Here is a 10,304-nt window from a genome sequence, read left to right on the forward strand (position 1 = left end):
GGAAGTTTTAAACTCATCAATATATTTTTTCATGTTTATCGAATATGGTAGTCTTTCTTTGGCAGTAGTAAAGTGGCAATTGCACCAAAAATAGTGTAAATGAGATGAGATGGGGTGTATAAGGCTTTATTATCTCATTTCTTTTTATTAAGTGTTTTCTAAGATATGACCATTGGGGTTGAGCCCCTTCCTCAATTGGTTGAAGTGCTCAGGTACTGCATCAGAACCATGGGGTTAGGAGTTTTCTACTCTTGCTTACCATAGCAAGGAAAGAAAATTCTCTTGAGAAACCATGGTCCATGTACCATGGTTGTAATTTTTATCATGTCATCATCATCATCATTCAAATTTTTGCAAAGGCTAAGCTGTCACATTTTTTGCTGCATCTGTTCATTGAATTTTGATTACTAATAAAGGTGCATGACTATGTTATTTAGCTCTTTCAACTTATATCGGTCTAGCAACTATTGTTGGGCTCATATGGTGGTTTGTATACACTGAGAGTGGTCCCAAGCTACCATACCATGAATTGGTGAGTTGTCATATATCATTAGTTTGTGTAATTTGGCTCTTTTAACTATTGAAAATGGACTAAAACCATGTTTTTAATTAGTCGGGTTTGTATTGTAAGCTAAGTTGTCTTAGACACATGTTTTCTTGTAGTCCATGGTTCCAAGTCATGGGTGACTTCGGATAAGCTCGAATTGGCCGAAGTATTCCTATCACCTACAGGTGAGGTCATGTACCAAGTTTGCTCACCCAAGTCCCTCAGTAAGTTGTTGGTGAAGGTTGGAGTGACCCAACCCACTGTTGATGTTTCTTGAGTTACCTACCACATTTCAATGCATTCTAGTTTCAGGACATGTTTGGGACTATCTTTTGTGTTTTCTTGGAAGTTTTGTAGGAGGAAATGGACTACTTTTGAGACATGATGGATTTTCAATTTTTTTCTTTTTTCTGTTGAATCAGTCTAGTACTTTTATATAATTTTCTCGTAATATTAACGAGCTTTTTCTTCCCACTTAAGATAAATCAATGGGTATTTTCATCCTATCATGCTGACCTTTAGAGAACTACTATGAACTTCCTTCTTTGCAGGGGATTGAGTATATCCTTTTGCCTAAAGAATCCCTTAATGGAAAGTGGGGATAAGTTTACTATTATCATAAGCAAGGATTCTTGTTTAATCTTATTCATTAATATGTCTAATTTTATAGTCCAATCTAATGGACATCTTATGGGTTTAAGTTAGGTGGTTCATCGATCATAAATATCAGATCAAATGGTCCACTTCCCTTTGATCCTGACCAACTAAGTTCAAGAAATATTTTTATTGGAAAGTGTTGGCCAAGACACATTGGTCCTGGTTGGTGGTGGCAACTGAGGAGATAAAATTGATCAATGTTTTGAATGTGGGTATTTCATAGTGTTGGTGGTGGCAAATATATAAATTAGATTTGTAAGACTCAGACATGGGCAAGGTATATCATGACCAATTTGTCTGAAAATATTGTATGGGTGGTTAGGTTCTTTCACAATAGAATTTGACAAGATTTCGAGTAAATGTTACCATCATGGAAGGGACCATAAAATCTTCTTTCTAAAAAAATGACCCTAGAGAATTATGTAACATCGATAAGGACCTGAGACCAATTTGTCTTTCTTAATACCTTCAATTTTATCTATGTGTCGTTATTCTTTTATTCATTTGATTACTTATTTTCTTCTTCAAAATGCTTCAAACTAATGTTTTTTCAATCAAAATGAGATATGGGACTTGGTGCAAGGATTAAGCGACTCTTAATTGTGATTGCCTTATTGCCTACCTGCCTTTGGAAGGTCAAAAGGAAGCTCTACAAACATTCCTTAATTTTTTATCCTTGTCCCACTAGAACAATTTGTGCATGTTTTTTTCTGCTGGTTTTCCCATGCATTACTTTTCTTGGTCTGAGTTTTGGTTCAATTTTTTTTTTCTTTGTTCTTGATCCATGGGGATGATACTTTTTTTTGCATGTTTGTGTGTGTGGTTTTTGGTATGTACTAGGAATTTTGTAACTTGTGCATCAACTTGAAATGTCTTTGAATCAAGTCAGATCCACCAAAGCCATCCATATGAGCACCGTAGTTCTTGATAGATGGGAGGAAAGACTTCTAGATATCTTCAATGGACGCCCTTACGATATGCTTGATGTTACACTAGCTAATACTGTCTATCAATTCCCCATAGACATCAAGGTACTAAGAAAATTAATTTAATATCATTTTTCATTATACAAAGATTACTCTAAACTGAACAAAAAATTAATTTAATATCTTTAGGTTTTATTTAAAATTTACATTTTGAAACTACTTTCTATTCTTATTCAATTAATAAGACTTGTGCTTGTTTGTTACAGATTTTGGCAATGCTAACCAATGATGAGAAGCATCTATGTTATGCTCAAGAAATGGCATTGAGTGAGTTATAATATTACCTTATCACTTCTAATTTGTTGACCTTTTATGCTTTCTATATCTCATGGTAAATTTTGAAGGAATTTATGTAGTATGCATCTATTCCTTAAAACTGTAAATTTTACATACATGCATGTCACTACAACAAATATGGAAATTAGGAACGGTTTATAACCGTTCCTAATCAAGTATGAAACAGTTTCCAAACCACCTCTAATTAAGGCGTTGTTAATGAATTTAAATGGTTAAAAGCCGTTCTAGATCTCAAGATTTAAACCAATCCAAAACTCGGATTTTCAAACGGCTTAAAACTGTTCCAAATCTGAATGCACTACCACAAAAAATTCCTTAGACAACGATTTAAAATCCAATGTTTATAAGATTGATGTCATAAGTCTGAGACTTTAGACATCGGTTACAAAACGATATCTAAACTTTTAAAAAATAATAATAATTTTTAATTTTTTTTCTACACAACAGTCAAAATAAACACAAATAGAGAACATTGCAGTTCTCTATCAAACTCATTTATATACAAAAAGAGTTACAATTAGTCATAATTTACAAAATTACCAAGTACTTCACCATCAAAATTACAAAATGCCACATAATACTACAAACAAACTGCAATTGTACCTCATTTGGAGATCCACTACCAGCAGGGCTGTCATTCCTAACATTCCTATGTTTCATGAACTCTATGAATCACTCTTCTCCCGATACCTTTCCCATCAGTGGGTCTATCCCCAAATCGATTGTCCTGTATTATGCCATCATTCTAAGTCATATGCCTAGGCATAAAAAGTAAGAACTTAGATGACTAGGAAACCTAAGATATAACATAGATGTTGATGATGATATAAAAGCACGTCACAACAATAGAGGGAGAGAGGGAGTACCTATAATCAGTTAATGAAGGTATAACATTGATAACAAGAATACAAATGCCTGTCACAAGTATAGGTCCCCATATGGATGTGTGTGTAATCCACGACCACCATAATATGTCCATTGCCAAGTGAATATTAACCAGGATCACCACAACAAAGGTCCATATATCTCCTATACTAGATATGTCCACGGTACTCCGCCTATATGCAAAGAAAGGGACAAAAAAGACAATCATACTTTGCCACAAAGTATCCATCATTGTCAACCAGAACAATTTCAGGTTGTAGCACTCGTCTGTGTCCAACTCCTTAAAGCTGAGGACAATTCAATAGAGTTGTCCTACTCAAGTCTTTGTCGAGAATTCCAACAACAATAGTTGGCACGGCAGTATAGATTATAGAATAAGGCATACTACTCCATTCTGTGATTCCAATCGTCAATGTGAAAGATGTGAAAAGCACATACCTGACAGAGATGATACAAAATCAAATGCTATATTACAACACATACAATATAAAAAAACATAATTGACTCAGTTGGAACCATCGGTTGGTGTTAGACACAGGTACTATAGAATTTGACATACCAATTTATCTGTATCTTAAAACATTGATAGATACATTATTTTGGATCTCCTCGTTACAACCCCCACTCCCCATGAAATAACCCTTACCCTTGACAGAAGATAGTAGGATGTATAGGATTTCAAAATGAGGAGGATTATGAAAGAGAGCTGCTATTGGAACTCTAACTTTTACTTATTACACCCCAATTAAAATTAAAGAAAATAAGTACATGGTTGAGAACATGTAAAATTTGGGGTTCCAATAGAAACTCTCTTTTCTTATATGTTTTGGTACATTTCTATTTTTCGGGTTTAGGCTTTTATATGAGACCAATCATAATTGTAAATAAATACTGAAATTGTTTGATCAAGTGTTATAATGTTGAGATTATAATTTAAGCCAAAACAATTGTAATGTGCGAAGAGTTTGGGGTGTGATAAATAATTTAAGAAATTGGTGTGTAGTAAGTAAAAGTTGGGGTGCCAATAGAAGCTCTATGATATTTAGATAAGGGAAAATATATCATACAAGAGAATACTCACTAGAATAGCTTGACAACAAACATAGCGTTCCTATAAAAGTTGTACAATATCATGTATCCCATATGTTGGTAATTCCAATGACCATGGACCAATAACAGGGGAACCAAGAATCTGAACTGCCCCATCGCAAAATCTGATGCCATCACAGCTTGCCTTCCTTTTTGACCACTGATGCCAATTCCCACAACATGAGACCAAGTATAAGTTTACTTTCTTACGAGCATAAAAAATTGTTCTAAGACTCAACAACAAAAAAACCGAAGAAAAATAGAACTTACCATCGCCTATGGCGAGGGCCATGTCATCTCTCATGTTCTTAATGAGGGCAACGATTCCAGCTTTTTTCAATGAAGCCACTCGACAACATAGAACCACACTACATTTCGTGGCTGATTGAAACACCTGCAGCATCAAAGCAAAGAAGCTTCAGGTTAGCAAATAACGTGGTGGAAAACTGTTACCCAACCAACTACCCCAAAAGACCGATTTCTTGGAGAGGGGGAGACGATGAATATAAAAGGGTTATGGGGCTTAACTGGGGTATGACACACCCGAGAGTGAAGGAAAATATACACTCAACACTCCCCCACACACACATAAGGATGGAAAGAATTGAACCGGTGACCTTTACGAACTTAGTGCTCTAATACCATGTTAACCAACTCACTCCAAAAGACCGGTCTATTGGAAAAGGGGAGAACTATAAATATAAGAGGGTCACGGGGCTTAAATGGGGTATGACACATCCAAGAGTGGAGGAAAATAAACTTTACACATGCTTACCTGTTCTTCTAATTCAGTCTCAAGGATATAAACAAGGCTGGTACCATCAATGATCAAAGCAAGAGTATTTCTACCGGATCCTGCACCTCCATTGTTTTGTGTAGCCGCCGACAATGCCACGAACTTCTTACACATAGACATTGCATCTTCGAGGCTCCTTCGACATGATTCCTTCGAAGTGCAATTAATAATGATTTGGGTCATCTCACTTGTTAGTAGCTTACAAGAGTAGCCTATCGAGATGGCAGTTTCTTGCTTGTCACCTGTCAAGACCCACACTTTAATCCCAGTTTGCCTTAGAGACTCTATTGCTTGAGGCACGCCTTGTTGAAGTTTATCTTCAATGGCAGAGGTACCCACACTTTACATCTACTATGCCTGTTGGGAATTGGAAGGTGTGAAAAATGTAAGAATAGCAAATACATGTTCCTGTTGGTATACATTAACGACTACCTAATACAGACTTCTATATAAAACATGAAACATTAAACCAACCTTCTCTCGTCTCATTAAACAAGGTTGTATTTGTGATCTTCTTTACACTAATAGGTGAATAAATTGGATAAATTTACCGTTTGGAAAATACCACCAGGATCAACATAGACATGGAAATCATGAACTTGAAGCTAGAGCTTTCCCAGAAGTTCTGCTAGTCGGGATCACCACCAACACTTCCCAATCCCTGTTTCTTTGTGGCCAACTAATCTCTTAATCCTTTTAGAGCTTTGTCCCTTCTTTCTCCTTCACTGAAAAAATAAATAAAAACAACAATATTAAGGAACTAAGACATGCATATGGGATATTTAAGGATGGGTTGGCATAAGGGCAATCAATGGCACATCTCATGGGCACAAGAGGTCGGACTCAGCATTCCGTAAGTCCAATCTACCCATTTATGGGGAAAAGCAAAACCGAGAATGACCTTGACATTCCATCTGTCAAATTCTTGGTTAAAATTTGACAATCCTGATAATGAGTTTAACCATCTATATAACTATCATATTGTCTAGGATATAAAAAAAATTAAAGTCCGATTACAAATGGACATGGATCCAAGTTTATCATTCAATTGCAACATGAATAATGGGCAACAAACATCTAACTCAAATTCAACTAAAAGGTATAAAATTGAGAAAGGATAAATTTAATACCCTTTGCAGCTTCCTTGTCTGCTAAGGAGCTTCCTGAAGGCAGAACTCCAACTTTAATACCCGCTTCTTTAGCTTCTGATCAGCTCTCCGATGTTTCTCTAACTGTTCCATGAACAAGTGTAATAAGCTCACCAAAACAGGCAGCTCCATAGTAATCCAGTAAAATAAAATAAAGTGTATATTGTTCGAATAAAAAAAGCATAAATTGTACAAAGTACACTGAACATGGACATACCTGTGATTCTAACTCTTTTGTTTTTAATTTCCAATGTGCAGACATAATCCTGATTTCATCCCTAAGTTTGGCTATCTAAATATCTTTCACACTCAAATGCTTATTGATCTTCTCAATGATCTTGGGAGATACCTCCTCTAAGATTTTCCGCAGTTCACAATCCTTGCTAGATCCAGCTTTGGCAACTGCTAGCATAATCTCCAACTCAATTCTTTGAACTTCATCTTTTAGTTGGTTCTGAGAAGATTCCCTTGCTTGAAGATCCCTTTGTAGCAAATCTAATTGCTCTTCTAGCCTCTTAACATGATCCTCATGCTCTTTTAGTAAACAGTTCTTCATATCTAATTCCTTCAACAAAACCAAACATTGAAGCTGAGTTGATTGAGCTGAAGCGGCATTTTCATTTGCAGTAGCTTTAGTTGCTGAAAGCTTTAATCTTACATCATCCAACTCCTTGAGGTACTGGTGTTCGACAAAACAATGTCATTGGCATGGAAAAGAATTTATAGTACAATGAAAAGCAACAACTTACAATACTTCAACTTTTGAATCATGGGCCAAGTAATCTAAAAAAGAAAAATAAATAAACCCTACCATCCTTATGACAAAAATTGTTCACCAATTCAGCATTTCAGAACATGAAATTATTGTGCTATTTCTTTGTTAATTAAAGAATTGGCAAGCAAGATTATGAAAGAAAAAAAAATTGGAATGGAAGGGTAGACCTTGATGTGGAGATTCCTTAAGGACAAGTATTACCAAACCTTAAAAGCATCACTGAGAACGCACTCATTAGCAAATATGAAGACTCTTTATTAACTAAGGTTTGAGTGAAGACATCTAAATTGTGAAGTACACTGGAAATTAAGTCTGCTTGAGTAAGTCTTGGAAAATCACCTACTAGATATTTGGGTTTGTGTGTCCCTATTATGTCTACAAAACCAAAAGTGCCTTATGCAATCTTAGGATCATACCTTTGGATGTTTCTCGAGATTAATAACACACGAATACCAAAGATTATCATATAGTATAAAAATCAGCAGTGCTAATATATGATCGGGCCTAGCATCACCATATTGATTCTATTCTTATAATAATAATAATAATAATAATAATAACAACAACAACATATTTGACGTGCAAGACACTTGAAATTTACTTAGTTTCTAAACAAAATGAAATGGGATCTAATAAAGTAAAATTGCTTACCTCCTTGGTGAATGTTGATGCCAAATCCAAATTAAAATGATAAACTAACCACCTGAACTAATCCGGATGGAATAAACAAAATAATTCATGCCAACTTAGTGTATTAAGTCTAACAAGAATTCTTAAACTGAAATAAAAGTAAATTTAGCCAACATCCTATTGGTCAGAAAAAATTACTTACTAGTAGTAAACCCATTCAATTCTAACCCAAAACCATTTAAAAATATAGTTTTAAACCCGAAAACTCAATTCAACTTGAATGTCCATCGAGTCAACCTCAAAACAATCTATAAACAATCAACCCCAAATTACTTTATAAAGAGTTGAATCCAAGGGATTAATCCTCGCTAATCAAACAAATCTTATTTGAAACACATCAAACATCCAACGAAAACAAACAAACAAACAAGAACAATAGATGAAGTGAGCGTCCCAGTGTCAAATCATTCAACTATTACCATAAAAATGCAGAACACTAGACCAAAATCGCAAAAAAAATTGATCGAACCATAACAGCATTTCCATTAAATCCAACATTTTTTATTTTAAATTATATGATTTTTCTTTTAAATCTAGAAAATCAACAAACCCGATCAAACACAAGTTAGAGATCATTTAAGAAAGAAAAACTCAACTCCTCATTGGTTACAAAGAACTATAAAAGAGATCAATTACACGGATCTAAGAATCACTAACAAAATCTAAAAAAATAGAGAGCCCACGTGGAAGAAAAACTCCACTTAATTGGGGATAATTTTAACTCTCATTTTATATTTGATGCTCCCAAATGTCTTCGAGATGCACACCAAATTAATTTTGAAATTTATAGTATACCAATAATAGAATTCACAGTCGCGACGCACCCAATTTATAGGTATCAGTTATACGACTAAGATTAAAACAAATTTTATGCCACCGAATGGACACGATAGCTACCAATCTTATATTATCACAAAGCATAAACGTAGTGGGCTGATATCAGCAAGGAATGTGTATGCCCTTCTAGATGTTAGACTCCATATTAAAAAAAGAAGACACAAGGTACAACAACAATCATGATTCAGTTGCAATCGATTCTAGGAATTAAAATCAGTAACTAAAAGAAAATCAGAAACATCAAAATAAGGTCAAGAGATCTAAGATTGAATCCAATGTAAATCAGAACTATGAGATAATCGAACTAACAAAAATGTGTTTAATCACATTTAAAAACCTAATTCTTCAATCCAAATCTCTAATACAATTTATATAAAGAAAAGAGGGATTAGAGAGAGTACCTAGCCCGAGAAATCGATCGAGGGAGCGACTGAGCGAGAGAGATGAGATCAAGAGATCGATCGAGGGAAAGACTAAGAGAGCGACTGAGAGAAAGACAGAGTTCGATCGAGGGAGCGACTGAGCGAGAGAGATGAGGTCAATAAGTCGATCAAGGAAGCGACTGAGAGAAAGAGAGAGATGAGATCGAGAACTCGATCGAGAGAGGGATTGAGATTGAGAGCTCGATTGAGAAAGGGACTGAGAGAGAGAGAGAGAGACTGAGATCCAGAGCTCAATCGAGAAAGGGACTGAGATCAAGAGAGGAACTGAGAGAACAATTGAGAGAGCGAGAGAGAGAGAAACAAGATCGAGACTTCGATCGAGGGAGCGGCTGAGAGAGAGACTTTCGTTCCAACAAAAAAAGACGATAATTGGGTTGTATAAAATACCAATAAAACGATATTTAAATGTAAAACGGTTTAATACCGTTTTTTAATAAAAACGGCTTAATGCCATTTTAAACGAATGTTACAATTTTGCAATTATTTTGTAATGCTTAGTCTCATATATGTACAAGAAAATCTGGCCATATGTGTTTGTAACTTGGTCCATGTATTGGATGCATTTGGGATAGATGTGTACTCATGGCTTGATGAGTCTACACTAACTCTTTATTTGATTTGCATGTGTTTCTTTATTGAAAATTACTACTACAGTAGGAATTGATTTACATTGCAACCATACGCTCACATATCAGATCTTTTACATGATTTTTATAGTATTTGTTTAAATATTGATTATGTTCCTATGAATTTTTATTAATTGTAGGTAATGATTATAGTGTTCCTAATTTAGTATGGGAGTACAACAATGTCAAAGGACCACATTTAAGTAGCTGATTTTTTGTTTCTTAATTTTATTTTCTTTGTTTACAATATTAATGTTTCAATTAGTAATTAGTTTGTCACTATAAGAATTAACCTTTGTATGTTTTGTAATATGAATGTTGTGTTTTATATTAATTATGGTGTGATAATTAATTGAAGTATGATAAGTAAAATGTGGGGTGCCTATAGTATTTTTTAAGATTTGGAAGTGTGATAAGTGAAATTTGGGGTGCCAATAGCAGCTTTTTTTCTCTATATAATTACAGTTTTTATTTTAGAACGAAAATTTTAATAAATTTTTTTTACAACATTAGAGGCGGTTTTTAACT

At 34.7% G+C, this 10,304-nt stretch overlaps 1 protein-coding gene across 7 annotated transcripts; it reads right to left on the reverse strand.

Annotated features, from left to right (window-relative positions):
• Positions 1–2,943: 2,943 nt before the first annotated feature.
• LOC147410567 (nuclear envelope-associated protein 2-like) lies at positions 2,944–9,498 on the reverse strand. 7 transcript variants are annotated; one of them, XM_086436923.1, is made up of 8 exons: positions 9,109–9,498; positions 6,755–7,084; positions 6,388–6,489; positions 5,809–5,982; positions 5,237–5,614; positions 4,732–4,855; positions 3,354–4,621; positions 2,944–3,214 (listed from the first exon to the last, which is right to left on the reverse strand). In XM_086436923.1, the coding sequence occupies exons 2-3, from the start codon at positions 6,959–6,961 to the stop codon at positions 6,409–6,411; spliced, it is 288 nt and encodes a 95-aa protein (XP_086293049.1). In that variant the 5' UTR covers positions 6,962–7,084; positions 9,109–9,498; the 3' UTR covers positions 2,944–3,214; positions 3,354–4,621; positions 4,732–4,855; positions 5,237–5,614; positions 5,809–5,982; positions 6,388–6,408. The 7 variants fall into 7 exon arrangements, with proteins under 7 accessions (XP_086293049.1, XP_086293061.1, XP_086293036.1 ...); XM_086436935.1 differs by lacking the exon at positions 9,109–9,498 and adding an exon at positions 7,832–9,055; XM_086436910.1 differs by lacking the exons at positions 6,755–7,084; positions 9,109–9,498 and adding an exon at positions 6,623–6,669 and having other exon boundaries at positions 3,354–3,810; positions 4,454–4,621.
• Positions 9,499–10,304: the final 806 nt, after the last annotated feature.

The sequence above is a fragment of the Akebia trifoliata genome, chromosome 1 (assembly GCF_017979445.1).
Source record: "Akebia trifoliata isolate Shusen 1 chromosome 1, ASM1797944v1, whole genome shotgun sequence".
NCBI classification, from domain to species: Eukaryota; Viridiplantae; Streptophyta; class Magnoliopsida; order Ranunculales; family Lardizabalaceae; genus Akebia; species Akebia trifoliata.

What these genes read in the sequence shown, in the direction of transcription:
- LOC147410567 (XM_086436910.1), bottom strand. Translation starts at nt 5,440, where the DNA reads ATGACCCAAATCATTATTAATTGCACTTCGAAGGAATCATGTCGAAGG. An exon ending in AGACTGAATTAGAAGAACAG is followed by an intron (nt 4,856 to 5,236) that starts GTAAGCATGTGT and finishes TTGATGCTGCAG; the next exon opens with GTGTTTCAATCAGCCACGAA. An exon ending in GGCCCTCGCCATAGGCGATG is followed by an intron (nt 4,622 to 4,731) that starts GTAAGTTCTATT and finishes AATTGGCATCAG; the next exon opens with TGGTCAAAAAGGAAGGCAAG.